Source organism: Aaosphaeria arxii (genome assembly GCF_010015735.1).
Source record: "Aaosphaeria arxii CBS 175.79 unplaced genomic scaffold BU24scaffold_4, whole genome shotgun sequence".
NCBI classification, from domain to species: domain Eukaryota; kingdom Fungi; phylum Ascomycota; class Dothideomycetes; order Pleosporales; genus Aaosphaeria; species Aaosphaeria arxii.
Window position 1 is genome coordinate 2,652,630 of NW_022983477.1, and position 20,271 is coordinate 2,672,900.

The 20,271-nt window shown below is 50.9% G+C and overlaps 9 protein-coding genes across 9 annotated transcripts; 7 read left to right on the forward strand and 2 right to left on the reverse strand.

Annotated features, from left to right (window-relative positions):
- Positions 1-148: 148 nt before the first annotated feature.
- Positions 149-1,433, reverse strand: BU24DRAFT_422506 (uncharacterized protein). The gene is made up of 3 exons (XM_033528003.1): positions 1,150-1,433; positions 860-1,086; positions 149-795 (listed from the first exon to the last, which is right to left on the reverse strand). Exons 1-3 carry the CDS (start codon positions 1,334-1,336, stop codon positions 388-390), a joined length of 822 nt encoding a protein of 273 aa, XP_033384503.1. The 5' UTR covers positions 1,337-1,433; the 3' UTR covers positions 149-387.
- A 249-nt stretch (positions 1,434-1,682) lies between these two features.
- BU24DRAFT_462354 (cysteine proteinase) lies at positions 1,683-3,491 on the forward strand (the record flags this gene model as incomplete). The annotated part of the gene is made up of 1 exon (XM_033531993.1): positions 1,683-3,491. The coding sequence occupies one exon, from the start codon at positions 1,683-1,685 to the stop codon at positions 3,489-3,491; it is 1,809 nt and encodes a 602-aa protein (XP_033384504.1).
- Positions 3,492-4,449: 958 nt separating this feature from the next.
- Positions 4,450-6,226, forward strand: BU24DRAFT_462355 (streptomycin biosynthesis protein StrI; the record flags this gene model as incomplete). Its single annotated transcript, XM_033531994.1, has 2 exons — positions 4,450-5,144; positions 5,251-6,226. The coding sequence occupies 2 exons, from the start codon at positions 4,450-4,452 to the stop codon at positions 6,224-6,226; spliced, it is 1,671 nt and encodes a 556-aa protein (XP_033384505.1).
- A 202-nt stretch (positions 6,227-6,428) lies between these two features.
- On the forward strand, positions 6,429-6,941 carry BU24DRAFT_195276 (uncharacterized protein). Its single transcript, XM_033521749.1, has one exon. The coding sequence runs from the start codon at positions 6,631-6,633 to the stop codon at positions 6,898-6,900; it is 270 nt and encodes an 89-aa protein (XP_033384506.1). The 5' UTR covers positions 6,429-6,630; the 3' UTR covers positions 6,901-6,941.
- BU24DRAFT_195261 (uncharacterized protein) lies at positions 6,941-7,426 on the reverse strand. Its single transcript, XM_033521748.1, has 2 exons — positions 7,408-7,426; positions 6,941-7,357 (listed from the first exon to the last, which is right to left on the reverse strand). Exon 2 carries the CDS (start codon positions 7,300-7,302, stop codon positions 6,982-6,984), a length of 321 nt encoding a protein of 106 aa, XP_033384507.1. The 5' UTR covers positions 7,303-7,357; positions 7,408-7,426; the 3' UTR covers positions 6,941-6,981.
- Positions 7,427-8,319: 893 nt separating this feature from the next.
- On the forward strand, positions 8,320-10,767 carry BU24DRAFT_422509 (uncharacterized protein). Its single transcript, XM_033528004.1, has one exon. It carries the CDS (start codon positions 8,583-8,585, stop codon positions 10,389-10,391), a length of 1,809 nt encoding a protein of 602 aa, XP_033384508.1. The 5' UTR covers positions 8,320-8,582; the 3' UTR covers positions 10,392-10,767.
- Positions 10,768-11,313: 546 nt separating this feature from the next.
- Positions 11,314-12,030, forward strand: BU24DRAFT_195338 (uncharacterized protein). Its single transcript, XM_033521750.1, has one exon. It carries the CDS (start codon positions 11,515-11,517, stop codon positions 11,998-12,000), a length of 486 nt encoding a protein of 161 aa, XP_033384509.1. The 5' UTR covers positions 11,314-11,514; the 3' UTR covers positions 12,001-12,030.
- Positions 12,031-12,960: 930 nt separating this feature from the next.
- On the forward strand, positions 12,961-14,008 carry BU24DRAFT_450754 (uncharacterized protein; the record flags this gene model as incomplete). The annotated part of the gene is made up of 2 exons (XM_033531049.1): positions 12,961-13,129; positions 13,266-14,008. 2 exons carry the CDS (start codon positions 12,961-12,963, stop codon positions 13,841-13,843), a joined length of 747 nt encoding a protein of 248 aa, XP_033384510.1. The 3' UTR covers positions 13,844-14,008.
- Positions 14,009-16,735: 2,727 nt separating this feature from the next.
- BU24DRAFT_195363 (uncharacterized protein) lies at positions 16,736-18,539 on the forward strand. Its single transcript, XM_033521751.1, has 4 exons — positions 16,736-17,150; positions 17,203-17,269; positions 17,319-17,390; positions 17,442-18,539. The coding sequence occupies exons 1-4, from the start codon at positions 17,002-17,004 to the stop codon at positions 18,288-18,290; spliced, it is 1,137 nt and encodes a 378-aa protein (XP_033384511.1). The 5' UTR covers positions 16,736-17,001; the 3' UTR covers positions 18,291-18,539.
- The last annotated feature ends 1,732 nt before the right edge of the window (positions 18,540-20,271 follow it).

The following is a 20,271-nucleotide window of genomic DNA, read 5'->3' on the forward strand; positions in this document are numbered from 1 at the left end:
TGTTGCGCCATAATGCTTCATCGCGGTGGTGCTATTGTCTTCCCACCAATCACGCCTCCCTTTCGGCCTCGAATGGAACAGACCCCAAGGCTATTCAAGGCTGTTGTCATGCTCCGACTAACGGCATCACCATGTGCATCTCCTGTTTTCCGAGGTAGTTACCGCAATTCGTCGGCATATAGGTACATCTCTTCTTATTTACAGTATCTGTTACAGCAATTGCGGCGGGAACTAGTCCGAGGTCTTGGTCTTGGTCATTTCTACACAACACCCCCAAATTCAATGCCATCATCCATCTCAACCCTTTTGTGGATATAGATTCACTCTTCCCATGCATCATCGTCATCATGTTTCTTCATCCCGGAACATCAAAACATCATGACACTCTCATTCCTTTGCCCGGATCCTGATGCTCCTTATTATAGGCGCCTCAGCTCCAGGAACCGTAATTTCCACTTTGAATTTACCAAGCTGCTTCACTCGTGATTCGTCCCCTTCCGCATGTCCTTCAATGAATCGAATATCATTCTCCGTTATGATCACGCGAGCGGCTTCGTCATTGTGCGAGAGCGCTGCCCTGATGGATGCTACAACATCTGCCGTCGAAACCGACCCATAGATTCCATTCGCAGGTGTCTTTGGCTTATTCGACATGGCAGCGGCCGTGAGGATGTCTGCCGCGCCGGTGGCTCCGTATCGGGGTTTCGACAGGACCTGGTCTTGATCGATCGGTTGTCGGGTGAAGTCAATGGTGGGAGGAGCGAAGGTAGTGAGCAATTCCATGGCTCTTTCGGGCTGTAAATGGGTCAGTATGGGGACTTCACGTAGTTTCTGTGACTTCTAAGAGAAAATGCCATACCGAAAGGACGTCGATCTCTACAGGCCGGACGTAGGGCTTTGCCTGGACGTTTCCAGATGCGTCCTCATCTTCGACCGGTGCGCGGTACAATCCAAATTCTGTATCTCGCACCAGGGACACTCCTTCCGCCTTCAATTGTTTCAATTGAGTAAATGGGACATAGTCAGCTGTTCGGCTGGGGAACCAGCGGTTCCTCATCATCGATCTATTAACGGGCACATATGATCCTGTACGAAAATTAACCTTATTTTGGTCCAATAAAACTATGCTGCATACCGCGCGTTGCTTACCTGCAGGTCCAAATCTGTTGATGTCCTTCAATAGCTTGACCACGATGTTCCGCTCTGCCTCTTTCACAGCCTTCGAGACATTGCGCACCTGCTGCTGGGGTCTCCAGGCATCCAAGCCCAGCTGCGTAATCCGACGCGTACATGAAGTGCACTGTGGCCGTAAAGCTAACCTCCCTAGGGATGCCATTGCGAGTGGATGATGTTTTGGCAAGTTGCTATCCTCCAAGAAAAATTAACCCACGAGTGGTGAAGCCTGGGATGCATCGAGAATAAATGATAGGGAGCAGGGGTCCGCTCCGAATGCGCCCGCCACTTTTAGCTCCCGCTCAATGGAACCCACGAAAGACGCGGCATGACTATGCGACTCTGACTACTCTTTCAGGCAGGTTGGAGACCATGGACATCTGTGGAGAAATATCATCTCTGACCCCTCATCCATATCTCACTTTCCTTTGTTTCCTGTCACCTTCCCATCTCCTGTCGGCCGCGTCGATCTCATAGCCGCGGCTTCGGCACTCCGTCGCCGATCCGCCATGCCAGAGAAACTTCCAACGGTCGTAGCCTACGCAGCTGGAGCTTCTCTTGCTGCAGCGACTCTCATATACGTATTTGGGCCGACATACTTCCTCGATGACGAAGGCTCAACCACACGAAAGAAAGGCGCCATCGGCCTGAGCAATGCCGCCAACGACTGCTTCATCAACTCCATACTCCAGGCCCTCGCGGGCTTACCCGATCTACGCATATACCTCATCCGCGAGACCCATCGAAGGAAGCTAGATGGAAAGGAAGTTTATGAGGTGGACCCTGATCAGTTGGACAAGGATAATCAGAAAGTGAGGCCATGGAAACTCGAGGGACTACAGAAGGGTCTTGTCACATCGGCCCTTAAGGAGGTTCTGGACAAGCTTAACGAGCGCCCCATTCATAGGAAGGTCATATCTCCACAGCCCTTCATTAGAGCGCTAGAACACGCCTTCAGCACCAGGATTAGCCGCCAGCAGCAGGATGCACAGGAGTTTCTACAAATCGTCACCGAGCGACTTTGCGACGAATATCACGCAGGGGGAAAGGCTAGGCGGCAGGCACAAAATGCAGGATTGGCTCTCGTAAAGGGAGACTCTGCTTCGGAGAGACAGGAGATTGTGCAGCAATTTGGCGCAGCAGCTGTTGCATCGACCGAGAACAAAGAGCAGGGCGAGGCCGAGACACCAGAGGACGAGCTCCCATCGACTGAGGACGGTTTTCCGTTTGAGGGCAAGATAGAGTCTCAGATCGAATGCCTAACCTGTGGATTCAAGCCGAAACCGTCTGTGTCGACTTTCGTCACCCTGACCTTGAATGTTCCTCAACAATCTTCCACGTCGCTAAACGCCTGCTTCGATGGCATCTTCAAGGTCGAACATATCGACGACTTCAAGTGCGAGTTCTGTCGACTGGACCACGCGCTCAAGTTCAAGACACAAGAGCTTGCTCGTGCGTCAAGTGACGACGCAAAAGAGACGCTGGAATCAGACATGGCGAAGATCAAACAGGCGCTCGAGCAAGACCCCGAAACCCCTCCAGAAGGTGTCGAACTTCCAGACGCCAAGCTAGCCCCTCGGCGACGCATTGCGCGCCATATGTACATTTCCGCGTTTCCCAAGGTCCTTGCCGTGCATCTGTCGCGGTCCATGTTTGCTGCCGGAACCGTGTCAACCAAGAATTTGGCCAAAGTGGCTTTCCCTGAAGCGCTGCCGCTTGGTGGTCTTTTGAATAGGAAGAACTACAAACTCCGAGGAATGGTTACCCACAAAGGCAGCCACAACAGTGGACACTACGAGTCGTTCCGTAGACAGGTGCACCCAGTACCATTCTCAACTCCCCACTCATTTGGAGTCGAAGGTGTGTACAGTATGCAAGGTAGTCCCAATCCTTCTGCGGTGCAGAGCCCTCGCATGTCCACCCTCAACCTTAGCAGTGCCAACGGGCATGGATCACCCGTCCCATCTATCCCGACCATGGACTCACCATCATTACAATCACTATCTTCGCATTCATCACAGATCTCACGTGGGCCTACGCCGACTTCCACACCGCGCGATGACCCACAACCAACCTCTTCCCCTTCGTCGTCCTCGCGGCCGAAGTCCCTGCGCGGCTCTATCAAGGAGAAGACAGCATCCGTCGCCGAGCTCCCCCAACAGATGAAGCGCAAACAGAGACAACGACCAAATAGGTGGTGGCGAATCAGCGACGACAAGATCAAAGAGAGCAAAACAAGCGACGTCTTGAAGATGCAAAAGGAGGTATACTTGCTTTTCTACGAGCTGGACCGAAGTCCCTCGTTCCTTTCTCAGTGAATGCCATATATATCTCTCATCTATCTTCCTCCATTGGACAGATCAGGCGTTTTTTGAAACATCATTTCATTTTATTGCATTTGCATTGGAGAAAAAGGGGCTCCGTAGGGCAAACTTGTGGTCGGTCATTAGACTCATCATGCATTCTTTTCTTCCCTCTCTGGTCCCTTTTCGCATCTACACAAGGTTTAGGAAAAGGAAACTCGGTTTAGAGTTTAGAGATCTAGAAAACGTATTACTCGTTCATGTACTCAGGTACCGAACGACCATTCGCAATTTTGCATCTGTATATACTTGCACTCGCATTAGGAATTTCTTAATTGCATTTAATTTTATTCAAGTGTTGTTTCGTTCCGACAGCTAACTTACCAGCTTATCAATTCTAGCCGAACCATTGGTCGATCTTCCCCCCAACTCTCCTCCACCACCTTACGACTACTCCAACATACACTACAACGGTACATTTCTCCCACAACCCCGCGACCCTTTGAGTCCCAAAGTGTACTTGCCGACCAATAGCAACTAAGCCGGCCGTGACAATCATACCTATCGTTTACCTTGGATACGACCTACTCTCGACGTTACTTCAGAGTCGCACTTGGGTCTGCGTTGCATGTCCGTGACATATACCTTGGCTATCAAATCTGCGGGGTTAAGACGTATTTAATGAAGAATAATCCAAAGGGATTATATTGGAAGAGATAAGATAAAAAGGGAACGATAAAGACGAACTTCTGATATCATTTATCGATCTTTCTTCTTCTGATATATTTATCTTCTACCTACCTACCTTACTTTGATCAGTGTTCTAATTCAAAAGAAACATTCGATTGAACCAGACAATACTTCGTTCAACTCTTCTCTATTTAAACCAGAATAAAACTCCATTCAGGAGTCCACAAACTCGCAAACACCATCAATGTCTGCCACCACATCATCATCATCACTACCACCCACAATGAACGGCACCACCACCACCACCGGTCACAACCACAACCCCAACCCACCCTCCCCCTCCCCAACCAAATCCTTCCTCAGCCCCGTCTCCAAGCAAATCTTCCCCAAACCCCCTCGAATCCTAATCATCGGCGCGGGCTCGCGCGGCACCGCCTACGCGGAAGCCGCCCTCTCCTCCACCAACAGCCTCGTCGCCGCCATCGCCGAGCCCCTCGCCTACAAGCGCCACGACTTCGGCCGCAAATTCATCTGGGGCCCTTCCTCTTCCCCGTCGCCCGGCCAGGCGTTCGCGAGCTGGCGGGACTGGGTCGCGTACGAGGTGTCGCGGCGGGAGAGGGCGAAGGCGGGGGTAGAGGAGGGCGTAGAGGAGGGCGTGGACGCGGTGTTCGTGTGCGTGCTGGATGAGATGCATGAGGAGGTTGTGTGTGGGATTGCGGGGCTGGGGGTGCATGTCTGCGTAGAGAAGCCGTTGGCGACGAGTCTGCGGGCTTGCGTGGCGATGTTTAAGGCTTTGAAGGGGGAGGGGGAAGGGCGGGGTGGTGGGAGGAGGGAGACGATTTTTGGGATGTGCCATGTGCTGAGGTATTCGCCGCATAATATGCTGTTGAGGCACTTGGTCAGGGAGCAGGAGGTCGTGGGTGATGTGCTGAGTGTGGAGCATGTTGAGCCGGTTGGGTGGTGGCATTTCTCTCACAGGTATGTATTACTACGAAGAGTTTATCGTGAGTGACTACGGGGAGATGTCTACAGGGAGTTCTGAAGTTCAAGTTCTACATGGATGGCTACTGACTGGGAACGACAGTTATGTCAGAGGCAATTGGAGGAAAGAGTCGACTACAGCTCCTTCGTTGCTGACGAAGTCATGTCATGATATCGACTGGCTCCTGTGGATGCTATGTTCCCCGGCGAACGATGCTGATACGGAACCGCATCTCCCATCACATATTACATCTACTGGATCGAGGAAGTTTTTCAGGAAAGAGAGGAAGCCTAAGGCGGCAGGGGATGCTACGAATTGTCTTTCCTGTGCACATGAACAGGATTGCAAGTATAGTGCGAAGAAGATCTACTTGGACAAACATCTCAAGGAAGGTATCACGGACTGGCCGGTCAAGATTGTCAATCCAGAGATTGAGGACTGTTACAACACCCAGGGCCTCGAAGCAGCCAGCAACAAATTACTCGATAACCTGCGTGAGGACTGGCCAGCAGACATGCCTACCGAAGAAGTTGAAAAGCGCCCTTGGTTTGGACGTTGCGTCTGGGAAGCAGACAACGATGTTTGTGACGATCAGTGCGTGACCATCACGTGGGATGACGACCCTCTGGCCAGCGACGACGATGGCAAACCGATACTGAGACATCGCGGTGCCAAGACGGCGCAGTTCCATATGATAGCATTCACGGAGAAACAATGCGAGCGAAGGGGCCGAATCTACGGCGCGGACGGCGAGATCGAATATGATAGCAAGACGATCAGAGTCCACGACTTCTCCACGGGGAGAACGCAAGTTCACAAGCCATATCAGGCTGGGGGCGGACATGGGGGCGGAGACGAGGGCCTCGCCCGACAGTTCCTCATGGCGGTAAACGCCGCGGACAGTCAGGAGATGCCTACAGCAAGAGCGCAGCGCAAATACCTCGGTTGCGACCTTGAGGAAGCATTCCTAAGCCATGCCATGGTCTTCGCAGCAGAGGACGCAAGGACGCGGCGCAAAGTGATCGACTGGAGGCAGTGGTGGAACGATGCGGTGGAGCCGAACTTACACCAGCGGTAAAATGAGCAAAGCCCCCAAAAGAAAGAGTATGAGGGTGTTGGATTCTCTTCCGGGCGCATCGAGAGGGCTGGAGAAAGACTGGGCGCGTACGGTAGAATAGGCATGACGGAGTGTAGTTCATCTCATTTCCTTCTGGAGATCCTCAGATCATGTTGTCCCGAGATTCATGCTGAGCCGATGATGAAGCGTTCGAGGTCGTACGTAGCACCGTAGCATCATAGCAGCCTCCCTTAATACAGTTAATGACACGAATCCGGTACAATTAACGGGTGTTTGAGACTCCCGTCGTCGGCATTAATCGTCCAGTTTGGGATTATTTTGGGCATTGTTTTATGTTGTGTCCCCAGGCTAATAGGTCCCGATCAGGAGGTTGGGCGCTTAATGACCCACGTTAGGGAGTGAGCATGAGGCTCTATAGGCAATTTCTTGGCTTCCTATTCGCACCTGGATATGAAGCTGACGGGCAGCCTTATCATGCCTGGAAGAGGCGCGTCCGCATATTGTGTTTGGACAGAGGCCGGACAGAGGTCGGCGCTTGCGAGGGCAGGTGGAAAGTAGCCAATGGCGAGCGCGGATTTGCCATAGGGAAAACGAGCACAAGACGGAGGACGTTGGGCATGGGCCGATCTAACATGCGCAGACAAAGGGAGGGCTGGTCGGGTGTAATGGAGTGATGACAGCGCTCAGATGGTCGACAAGATGCAGGCGTCAAGCGGCGTAATGTGGAAGTTGTGAAGGAAGTTATGGGTGGTGGACTATAGTGGCCATGGAGGATGGTTGTTCCTGTGGGGGATGCTCAAGACCCTGAACTTGTAGCAAATCGACAACGCGACAACAACGCGCTGGTGGATGAGGGAATTGTCGAGCGTGTTGTGCGTGTTATAGTCGCGATTTGAAGTGTGATGTGGTGATGCTACCAGTATTCCGTACACCGTACCTACATACTTAGTATTCTGGATAGTGGTCGCCCTGTGTGAGTCACACATGATGGATGGGGAATTTGTATGCAAGATGATCGCTGCAGCATGTCTTTGATGGGTCTTGGTGTCTTGGATGGACGTTGAGAAACGAAACATCTGTGTCGTGGACCAATGGGAGGAATAAGCGTCGATGACTCTTAACGACGTGCATCTACAAGTGTCAGGGGACGGGAAGACAGCGTAGAGAGGGACCTCACGGACCTGACTAGGAAGCATAAACTATTCCAGGTGTTGAGCAGTTCCAATGAGGAGACTGGATGAGAGACTTTGACAGTGAACAGATGGGCTAAACCTTACAGGGCTAGACCAAGAAGACTTGACCTATACAGGCATAGAAAGCTGACACTACGCCGTAAGTGTACAAGGCTGGGTATACGTCCACGTCTTTACGGTAAGCTAGTGGACCGGCCCCACGCTCTCGGATGGCATCAACCCCTGTCCTTCCTTCCTCTTCCCCACCCACTAACATCGCGAAAAGACGACCCCCAAAGCGCTACACCTTGTCAACTACATCCATCCATTCGTCCCTACGCGCTGCCAACTTCAAACTGCCGCTCTGTCTCTCTCACGCCCTCACTCTCTCACGCTACAATAACGTATGTAGATACTTTGTGCTGTACCACATCCACCTTCGTTATACGGCGCCGACACATCCCGGTTTCATCTTACCCAACCGCCCCAATATTGCAAGCGCTTCGCCATCCTCTGTCCGCTTTCGTACTCTCTTATGCAACTATCGCCTTCTACAACCATTCACAGTGATGCCCACCGTAGACGCCAGCACGGATCCAGCATCCGCCGCTCTGTAGAATAGCAATATACGCAGACTAGAACATGTTCTGCGGTTGTACTCGCCCACTCTCGCACTACGTTTCAGGCCCCATCTGAGGAAGCTCGCAGAAGCCCACTCTGTTGTGATACTGCCGCCAGACCGCCAGATATCTGCCCCAGGTCTCGTTTTTGGCCCTCGATGAATCGTGTTTCAGAATGTTTTAGCGCTAGACTGAGATCGGATCCCGCGTCATGGGCCACTCGTTCTGCTGGCATCGTGCCCAAATGGATAAGTATCGATAGCTTCGCCGCATATCCAGTCTCTTCTCCATCAGTTCATCAGTCCGTGGCACTGCCTTCAAAGAGTCTTCCTCTCTCTCCAACCTTCTCCTTCTCTTTCTTTTCCTTTGCATTCATCTTGTCTTTAGACCCAAGGGAGCTGGACTCCGTTTCTAATCGTTACTCTTAATCACTTGCTATCCATTGCTGGCCAACCATCCCAAATCCTACCATCCTCATCCATTGGATACCATCACTTCGTCTTGAACTTGTACTGCGTTCAGTTCACTACCTAGTCTCTCTATCTCCATTATCACCTCTTCACAATGTTCCACCGTCAGACCACACCACCATCGGTGCCTTTCAACTTCATGCCTGGTAGCGTGGGTTCGTCACATGATGGAGCATTTTACTCCAACGACTCCTCGCCCGACTCTGTCACCACGAACAACACTTCCCCACCGCGATCTCCCATTCGTCAACATGGTCCGCTTCTGCTTCCCAAGGTCCGCACTCAGGATCAGATCGCCGAACCCACAGGTGGCCCAGTGAGGCATCGTCGAAATACCTCTACCTCCAGCATCGGCTATGCCTCCTCTTACTCTCCCTACTCGCGACCAAGCTCAATGGTACGAAGGGGATCTAGCCCTTTCAACCATAACATCCACAGTGCTGTTACCTCGCCCTGCTCTGCATCTTCCTATGACATGAGCATCAATGCCTCCACTCTCAACTCTCCAATTACATTCACTCCTGTTGAGGCAAGGCGACCATCCATTGCACATTCCCGATCCCACTCTGCAACAGGGCTCAGGAGGGGACATTCCCGCGCTGGTTCGGCGGGCAGTATCGATGAATCAGTAATCAGCCGCTATGGCTTCCCTACCTACCGCAATCTCCCCAGCTATGTTGCCTCCTCAAGCGCATCGCAACCTAATCTGAACCTCGTTACCTCTTTCCCTCCTCCTACCTATCCCGCAGCCTACACTCAAGTCCAAGAGGTCGCACAATATACTGCAACTACCACTGCAGACTTCTCCATTCCCGACTTCGAGCCGGCGCCTGCTGTACAGAACCCCTGGGCCGCGGACCTCAACTTCGATGCCTTCCCATCCGACTCGACGTCCTCTCTTCTTGACTACCTCACTTCCCCTAACCCATCTCCTCACTTGGTCCGTCGCATCACCAGTGTCACTCGCGGTCTCAACAACCACTTCTGGTGGGACATTCGCAATCTCCGAAGCTGGACTGACTTCAACATCTCCACTATCACCGCTCTTCCCTCCGTGTTAGACCTTCTTAAGATCCCCATTCCCTCTAACATGTTACCGGAACCCACGCGGTCCTCCCTCCAGCCCGAGACCGAATCTGCACTCCATGACATTTACTCCAACTACTACGCCACCAAGGTCAATGCCGCCCTCGAGGTTGCTCAGGGCAGTGCTCACATGGTGATGCGATCTCTCAAAACCACCCCTGGAGCGCGCCAGCAACCGGAGTTCGTCGCCAACTACACGAATGATTACGACAAGACCATCTACGGTGACAGCCGCGGTCGCGTTGTTGGCCTCGTCAAGTGCTACGACCAGTGGAACACTGGCATGCGAGGCGAGTCACCGCCCAAGCAGGTCCTCTACCTCCAGGGTCTTGCACATCTCCACCGCGTTATGCGTGAGCACGGATGCCGCTACGGTTTCATCATGACTGAGATTGAGCTTCTGTGCGTTCGATGCGGTGGACCCTCATCTGCTACCACTGTCGATCCTACGACCGTCAATGCCAAAGCCGGAACCCCAATCTTCGGTTATCTCGAGGTCTCTGCGCCAATCACCCTCTCTACCTCTGGTCTGAATCCATCGACCGGCGATATCCAGATGACTGCCGGCATTGCTCTGTGGTATCTGCACATGCTTGCCAAGGAGAACCCATTCGAGGGAATGGGTACCTGGAGGATGGAGGTCGGCGGACCTGCAGCCCTTTCCAGGCAAAATTTCCTCGAGAAAGATACGTGGATCCCCAAGCCCAACCTGAGCGAGAAGAGGGAGGCGAAGAGGGTCAGGGGATGGGTGTTCCCCGATGAGCCCTTGAGCAAGAGGGAGTGCGGACGGGGGAAGAGGGCGAAGAGTCAAGGATAGAACGAGGAAAATACGACGAAGAAGCGCGAAGCTTCGAACGCAATGGGTGTAATATCTGGGCTTATTGGCTCACAACAGGTTAAAAGCAGGAGGATCACTTGAAGCTGCCGGTCCAGCAACGGTGCTAACACTAATAGCACGCGCACTTTTACTTTCTATACACTCCCTCCCCGCCGTGAGTGAAAGCATTTGTCGGCGTTACATTGTAGCATTTTTAGTGGGCGTTTCTTAATGTTCTCGATTTATTGTTCATCCGTCCATTCCTTGGCGGCCCTGCAATTGTTGCGAGGGGTCAGTTGCCTTATAGGGACTATTACTTTGTATGAAGATGAAAAGACGCCACGAACTGCAATATAAGACAATATCCAATTACCATCCCCATGCTCCCACCATCTGCTCATGTGACAATAAAATGGTCAAAGTAATCATTTGACATGCATGTGCGTATAAGTAAGCCTGGCCAATAGATATAACGATATCGATGCGCACATGTTGTTGGCTGTTGTTTGCTGCCATTGAAGCCTCCTTACAGAGTGGAGGCGAGACAGAACGTCATCTCTCGTTGGATTCCAGTCAGTCTGGGCCAGTCTCATGATCTGAATGTTGTGCATCTCTAAGACTATAAACAGGACCGTGTCTCTGGGTGTGACATCCGCTACCACGTGCAGATTGGAGACTAGCGCTTTCCCTTGCTGGTTACGCGCGTGCCGTGTGGCATGCATTGCCTTGTGTGTGCCTTGGTATCGATAGTTAAGGTTACCGTTTGTTCGTTCCTTCCTTCCTGCCTTCACTTCGTCTCCTCATTCACTCTCTAGTTTAATGTTAAATAATCTCCCTACCTACTCGTACCCTCCTGCCTGCTTTAAATTATTACCTGTAATCGGCACTGCTCTGCTTCTCCTTCTCTCTTCCCCTCTCTACATCAACTCTCCTCCTCGCATCTCACCTCTCTCCTCGTCGCTCGCTTCTCATTATTCCTCTACAGCAGTGATTCTCTCGTCTCGCCAAACATACCCTGATCGTGATTGTGACTATCCTCCATCCATCACCCGTCTCCAACGCGCGTCATCCACCGTCATCCCGACAACACTACATCACATCACACCACGCAACCAAACCCACCATGGCGAACCGCCACAAGCCCGTCAAATGGGAATGCACCGAGCCTAATTCCGAAAGCGACAATGGCACTTCCACGGATACCTATAATGAAGAGCGCACCGTGTATCCTCCCGAACCGACGCTACCAGCCATGGCGCTTCCTTCGACAGCAACGTTGAACGCTTTGTCGATGCTTGATAGACCAAGGCGCCCATCACCGCCTCCCAAAGGAAGTCGGGTCAGAGAGCCAGATTCACCCACCTTATTGGCGAAGAATTGGCCTTCAACAGCCACGTTGAATGAGCTGTCTCGACTGGATTCCCTACTCCCCCAATCACTCTCGTCCCAGCAAGCTACACAAGCCCTGATCGACCATGTGACTGATCGGAATGCACCTGGAAATTCCAAACAAGGGCCCAACTTTCCGCCTGTGAATGACAAATCCGCGAGTCCTAGCCACAAACAAATCAAGGGAGCTGGGCAAACAGGAAGTGATTGCAAGAAATGAAAGATGATGACTGCTCATGTTCTCACAATCTCTTCAGCCTGGGACTCGGTGATAGAAACACTATAAAGAGTGCATGGAGGGAACATCCATGAAAAAGCCGATGTGGCCAGCAACACGCTCATATTGACGGGTACATGTACGGCCACGGTATGAAGCTGACCTTTTCGTTGGGATATGCAAACAGGCATTCAGCAAGCTGCGTGCTTCGTTCTGTGTCTTTAACACAGACCTAGCCATTCATCTTGGAAGTTTTGGGAACACAAACCGCGGTATCAATCAACAAACCTACCGAAACACATCGGCGGGGGACTGCGACCATTTTCGCAAGGGGCACAAAGCCGACTTCCAACAATCTCATACGTACACACACTATAGCAATTTTGCGATCCCACTTTTACATAGCACAGCGCTGCTAGAACAGTGATCTCCATGGGAAGTGATATAGTGACATGTAAGAGTCACGTCTAGTTACAGTGACAGTATACATTAATACGATGAATGCAATGCTCGAATGAATCACTGGGAAGACGCAGTTTTGTCCATTATTATATTAACGTGGTAGCAGCGCTCAGTCACTCTCATGGTCGCAGCGTCAACGCACTTCCACTTACACCGGTCATAGACATTCCAGTCATTCTTAGACTGACGCAGCCAACAAATCGCGAGGTCGAATGGTATACGCACGAGCTCTACTTCGATCCTATCGTCATATCGTACTGTCAACAACCCTCTATCGTAACCTATAGCCATAGAAGCAACAGTCAGTCTCTTTGTCACAAGGACCACTCCGTCAACAGTGAAGATGGAAAAGCACGACCTTTGCTGCGATCTTGACTGTCCCGTCTGTCCTCGACCATTTGTTTATAATTCTTCCTTGTATTTGCATAGTCTCCACCGCTATCATAACCTCCATTCTTTCAAGCATTTGATTTATATTACCCACAATTGTCAATGTCCGAAATGCCTCACAGCAATCAACCACCCTCTTCGGTACCAAAGGAGGGACTGTACAAATTATTTCCCCCCCAGAATCCTCAAGAAGAAGAGAGGGGCAAGGCCAGAGCAAATCGAACCGTAGACCGACCAGATCCTGGAGCAATTGAGCCACGAAAAGGGAAATGGAAGGGAGGTAAGGTTTCGTCAATCACATCAGAGTCACACAGCCATTAGCTATACTGGCCAAACTCTGGTAATGGTATACCATGCAACGGCTGCCGACTCCAAGATACTACTCCAGTCCACTGCTTACAATTCCGTGATTTTAGGAAAAGGTCAACTCCCAATTCAATCGATCGTTGAGAAGTGCGTACCATCGGCATCCAAAGGTCCAGAAGAGTCAGGCCATACGCAACCACCACCAAGCCGTGGATCCTCCGCCCTCAGGGAATTCGACTTCGATTTCTCGGAATCACAACCCTCGGCTGACGATGCACCACCACCTGCCCAATACTTCTTCTTCTACGGAGAACTAGACGACAACGAAAGGGTACGCCTCCTCTTCCACCGCTTGAAATGTGCCGTCGAACTCCAATCCGCAACACTTCACGGCTACGAGACAGTTACTACCCAGCCGCCGAAGTTCACTATCACCCTGGCATCCGGTAAGACTGAAGGTATTAAAGGCGGCCTGTACAAGATCAGAAATGAAACCGAACTAGAGCTCCTGGAGATCAAAAGCGCCCCGTACTCTCGCATCGCTGAGGTCGAGGTCGAGATGGATTCGAACATGTTGGATTGGGGGAAGAAAAAGAAGAAGCAGTGTGCCTTGACTTTTGTGGCGAATTCGATCTCGAAAGCTGGGCTCAAGCGTACACCATCTGGCCGGCTCAAGATCGAACATTAGGTCTGGTGGATCGAGGGACCTACCCATAGGCACATTTGAATGACACCATAGACGGGCACCACGACGATGAATATAAAGTTTCAGAGGAGGGGGGAGGCAAGACACTAATCAATATTCAAGCATATACTTAGATTTGATACATAGATGGCTGGAAGCATAGGATAGACATGAGATACCCTCAACCGACATGAATATCACGAACATTACTTAAAACGCATACGTTACACTTTCATTCTTCCTTGATGTGATGATTCTATCCTTCGATGGACTGTCACCGTGTTTTTACTCAGTAGCATACACACTGATAGATGTATAGCCCTGTCAACCCCCACTTTGGACCTAGAAGAAGCAACGGGGTGTCATTGTTATCGAATGCTCTCAATTCCATCTCAACCCAGCCAAAGGCCAGACAGACGTTCCTACAGATAGAACGATTGAAACTTATTAAGGGATATGAAGGATGTGCTTGTGCCTACCTATAGGTCGATGTACTTTTGCGACATGTCACTGTTTTCGGAGCAAGTTGAAGAAGTCTTGCCTACCACATAGAGGAGGGACTTGGAGTTGAAGACAGGAGTGAGTTCCTGCGAAATCGACTCGAAGGTGGGACGGCAATGTGATACATATGGGAACCATAAGTTCGAAGGACACGGTTCCTGCATGAGTTGACAGTCGATCCAACAGCCCTTCCTAGGACGTTGATGGTATATTTAGACTTCATATTCATTACAATCAGATTGCGGCAACACACTACCGAAAGCGCACTACCGGATCACCACCAGCCGCTCAAGGCTGTTGAACTGCTGCAATGTAAAAAGTCCAATCATGCAGGTTCTTCCCACCTATACAATTTCGCACAAATAGGGAGATCAACCGAAACCGTCCCAGTCCAAGTTCGACCTGCACAACGACTCATCGAGCCGTGACATCGCAGTGCCTTGTAGATCTCCCTTCAAATGAATCTGTAACCTCGGGCCCATATATCCGAAGTCAACGTTACCAACGACGGCATTCTCTCGTTCCATGGCAATCGGAACCACAATGACGAAAAAAATGCCGAGAGAACCCTCTCATTATTCTCTTGGGAAGTTAGAACTAGCCAGGCATGACGATGCCCGCCGACCTAATGCGTTCGGAGGGGCACATTTCTTGCACAGTACGAAATTGAAAGGGCCCCGCGTCTATGTATCTATCTAATGCTTAAACTGCCATGGCATGGCTATATGTACACACGATTGCCGAGAGATCATTTAGAGAGAGCGTCTTCGGCGATTTTTGATACTTGCATGGTTCCAGGATTGAATATATCTCTTTCACTTTGGCACTTTCTGTGGGGCGGGTCTTTAAGATGGATGGGTGGATGGATGGGGTCTGAATGGGTGGTTTGGGGAAAGTTCATGCTAAGTCTAGAAGAATGGTTGTATGCTTTCAAATGTTATACCGGCGGGTATACAGTATGTAACTGGAACGATTTGAAGAAGCGAGGGAAGACTTGCGTGGTAAGATACTGTAATAAAGAAGTACCTCGCTTGCGACTGGTTGATTTGCGAAGATTCCCAATTTCCCACGTTCAAAAAGCCAACAACAGCTGACGTTGTTGGTTGAGGAGGGATGGGAATGTCGGCGCGGGAACCCGTGGGACCTGGACGTTTGTGGACGGGCTTCCCTGGACGGGGGGTCCCGCAACCTTTCAAACCTTATTCCAGCCATCACAATATGTCCCCAGTCTTATAGTCAACGACGCTCATGGTAGATACAATATTGGATTGCAATTATCGCTCTGGATTTGCTAAGTTCCACCAGGAGAGAGAACAACAGCAACACCACCACCGCACCTACTTCTGTATGGAGTAGAGGCTAGGCGCGGGTCCTTGTTGAATCCTCATTGCTTGCCTGCATTTGCCCCCGCATTGCCGGAACTCGAGCCTTTAGGCGAATTAAGCACACCCAGGCCCTCTCTACTCTTCCCATTCCCCGTCCATCATCTCCCACTGCCGGCCGGTTCGTTGCTGCTGGGGTGTTGCAGTTGGATGGATGGTATGGTATGATTCCGGCACGCGGCACAGCCAGTCGAGCCCATTCAAGACCCTGGCGCAATGCCCCGAATGAGGACATGCCTCGATATTTGCTGACACTCCACGGTTAGCTGAACGAACGGTTGGGGGTTCTCTGGTTCGTGATGTGAGGGCATTGAGAGTGACCCTTCGCGATTACTTGCATCAGCACACCACACCATGCCACATACCATGCCACCTCTCTCCATCAGCAGGCTAGAATAGAAGGGAACACTACACAGTTGATGTGTTGAGAAGATAATGGAAAGAGCGGGGAAGTGGGTCGTAGACTCGTAGCATGAATTTGGAGACCCAGGATCAATACTTGCGCAGCCTGCCCGTGACCGCATAGGGGAAGATCCATTGGCGGGCTAAAGGTTACGATGTCCTGCTTTGAGGTCCAGCGATAGAGAGAAGAGAATGAACGACCAGCAAGCAAGCAGCCAGTGGTGGCGGCTGAAACCCCAAATGGCGGAAGGTAAGGTATAAAATACGGGTTGATATAGGGGGTCCAGAGCCTGCCCGTCCTGTGGCCTATGTGCTTTCCCCTGGCCACGCTCGCCCATCGCATGTGTACAAGGGACGATGATATTAGCCAGCACTGTCCAACGCCAATCCTGCGAATATGCTGAATGTTGCACTGCACCAGATGTATGCGTCGTCCAGATGCGGGGAAGTGATCATGGGATTCAAGCTTTTCACTTATTCAAATTGTGTTGCTGCGCGAGACTTATTTGAAGACCGTCTGGCAGCATACATCTTCTCTCCCAGACGTGATATGATCTTCCACCAAAGTCGTTTCAAGCGATTGTAGAGGAAAACCGTTCGTACAAACACGTTCTAGCTAACTTGTCGACCACACGCCTTCCGCTCCTGACTCATGAACCTTGCCGACGGATTAGGCCAATGGTCGATCATCGAAATTGTGACAAGCAAATCCAATACCAGGCTGTATTGTATAGGTAGCTTGCTACTCGCCCCAGATCCGCCCGTATAAACGCAATCGAGACCCCGGATGCACTCCCTCGGGTCTCTTCCTTACCCACCCAGACTATCGTCACCAACTCGCGTCAGTCGCGACGAATCTGTCAACAGGACGTGATCATGACGGGCGCGTCAGGAACAGAAGGAGGTGGAGGTGGAGGAGGTAATGGTGGTAATGGAGGCTTTATGCTCAAGGCGTATCACGGCGACATCTGCGTTATCATCGCGTTCGCTCTGACGAGTCTATCAACAGTCGTCGTAGCTTTGAGGTTTGTCGCAACAGCTCACCCATAATTGTAATTGGTTACTGATCTTATATAGGTTCTATGCTCGCTATTATCTCGTGGGCAAACTTAGTTCATCGGACTGGATGATGCTCTTAGGCGTTGTAAGTGGAGAAAGTATTGTTAATGATACAGATTGCTAAGTAATGGTAGATCTCAACATGGGGTTCTGCTGTTGTAAACTACTACCAGATTCTCTACACGGACTATACAGATGCCATTGGGGTACGATTCGTATGAAAGCAACACGTATTGTGTGTACTGACAATTGCACAGAATATGCAAAGATGGAAGGAGATCGTAGTAGGATCGCTCCTGTCGTTCTGGATCTACCGAATTTTCTACATCGTCGACTTGTTCTTCATCAAGATGTCTATCCTCCTCTTCTACAACTACGTCGCCTCCGCTCACAAGTCCTTCCACTACATCGTTCGCACCTTGATGGTCGTAGTCTGCACCTCAAGTTTCGGCATGCTGCTCGCCGCCATCCTTTCATGCAACCCGCCTTCTGATGCCTGGTCTTTCGAGGTATTCATCCAGCCTTTTTACGGAACGTACGCCACCCAGTGTTACAATCCTACCATCCTGTGGTACTTCAGTGCGGGATTCAACCTCGTAACGGATACAGTAATTTGGTTCATCCCGATTCCCTTCGTCCTGAATCTATCTAGTATGCCTCTTCGACGGAGGTTCGGTCTCGCTGGCGTTTTCTCGATCGGTACCATGGCCATTGCCGCCTCTGGAGTCCGACTTTGGATCTTGATACAATGGTCGTCAGGTTGGGAAAAGCAAGGAATGAACACGGCGAATCTTCTCATCTGGGGTCAGGTTGAGCAGCACGCTGGTATTTTATCCGCCTCGATACCGTTTCTTCGACCGATTTCCAGAAAGATCAAGGCCATGTTTACCAACTGCAAGCGCGAACAACCCTCTCCCAGCCCGGCTGCCAAACTCATCGCTCCGCTCTTTGCACACGATCCCAATCCGTTGCCACCTAGAACTCCCATCATACCAAGTCCCTCGCCAACTTTCGGATCGTCTGGAAGCGAGCCATCTCGTGCTCAGGAGGCTCCAAGACCAGTCCAACCCATGAGATCTGTGCTCGATAGCGGCAACGCATATTGAGGACCTAGCAATGCCGCGATCTCCGAATGCCACCAGAACCAGCGAAGTTTCAAGCTCCGAAAACATGAATCGTAGGAGAAAGGCACTTCTCCCCGGTGGTGCACGGAATACAATGCGAAACAACAACGGCCATGCAATTGAAGCACATGCCCCGGATTCAGGAGCTGCGCCTGCAGAAGAGGAAGCCTCGTGGAGATCTGACACCCAGGGGATCACCAGAAAGTGAGAAGATCGACAGGTCTCCCCACTGGATCCTTCCCAAATCATCGTCACGATCTTCACATTCGCAATTCGGCATGTGAATGGCTGAACCGAAGCGACGGCGACCTTCCCGCGCATGGGCCCTTTCACGATCAATCCAAGTTCCGTTTTCTGAACAGATCCTAGGAGAACGGCAGTCGACCCTGTCGGTCGGCTAAAAGAGTGAACGGGGGAGGGGACGGAGGGGGCCTGGCGCAAGCTCGTCTGCCCCCAAGCACTCTCCCCAGACATGGAGTAATGCCTTGCCTGGGACAAGTAGCATTAAACCAAACCACCATCAATCACGATATTTCACGAGTCTACAATGACCCTTTTTTCTCTCTCTCAAAGTTCAACACACGTTTTTGCCAGAACAATTGTAATATACCCGACACGACTTGCATCACTGGCGCTATCAATATTCTCCTTTTCTTCCTTCTCACAAAGTTGTTTCCCCATTTCGGGATGTATCATAATATTGGGAAGGTGTTGAAAGGTATTTCCAAAAGGTTATGACTATTATAACCACCGGGAGGCGCACAACGGGTCGTCCCACGTCGGACATGGCCATGTCTATTATGGGTTGCAACTCAGAATTTGACCAGGGCGCAATTAAGCAAAGGGATTTCTAAATACTACTTTCTTGTACTGTTCTCAGGAAATCTACCAATTGAAAAACCAATAGCTCCATTCGAAAAGTTTAACTACAAATGATGTGTATATCTCCGCTGCAATATCCAAAGCGTATTATCAAAACAGGCGGTCTACGCACCGGACGCACATACGCACACGCACGCATATGCACCTGAGCACCTCCCCCTGCCGCAACAACTGCCACTAACCCCCTCGTAAAAATCTCCTACGCAACAAGACACAACCACGCTCAAGCTCGTAATCGCGTCCTCGCTCCCATTCCCGTTATCTACACCCATCCACTCACTCGTTCACTGACTAGCCCACCTGTACAAACGGCGTGGTAAACGTGGACATGAAACAAGGGGCAGCCAACAACGACATGTTTATCTTCATGGTCGACATGCATTCGTGTGAGATGATTCCACAGTATTTGGTTCATGTCCTCGTATGTAAAGCAAAGTAAACCTGTCCCTGTCTCCTTATGCAGCTCAGCTCGTCCACTTTTGCTATTCTCACGCCTCGAGAGATGGTCCTCGCTCTTGCAGCGCCCCCCTTGTCGGCAGCCTACATCCCCGGTTCCTGGCAGTTCTCGAGCCGAGTGTGGGAGGAATCTGACATGCATTGTGAAATGCGTTTTGTTCGACGGGTCTAGTCTGGGGGCCGGCTTTCGTGTATCTCGTGTTTGTGGATTGAGATGTATTTGAGGATGCTTTCGTTTGAGGATGCTTGGAAATGCGATTGCGTTTCATCACTATAGAGGATCATTGTAGGACTGTTGCGACGTAGTCGCCATCCAGGCAAGGTCACAGCGTAGGGCAGCGTAAGTAAACCATTTCGACAAAATATATCCTACAGTATATATGCATGGACGCCTAAGCGGGACCTCCGCTACGCAACCGCACCTGCACCCGCGCCCGCACCCCATTCCCACAGGCATGTTTCGCCAGAATGCTTTACTCTACAGAGAATTTGGCAAGAAAGGTGTGTCGTCTCGTCTCGGAAAAAGGGGGAAAGAAGAAGAAAAGACTTTAAGATCCATCCATCATGAGGTAAATATAAGATTAGAACAAAGAAGTCCCCTCCCTTCCGACGCCATACTTTTTTC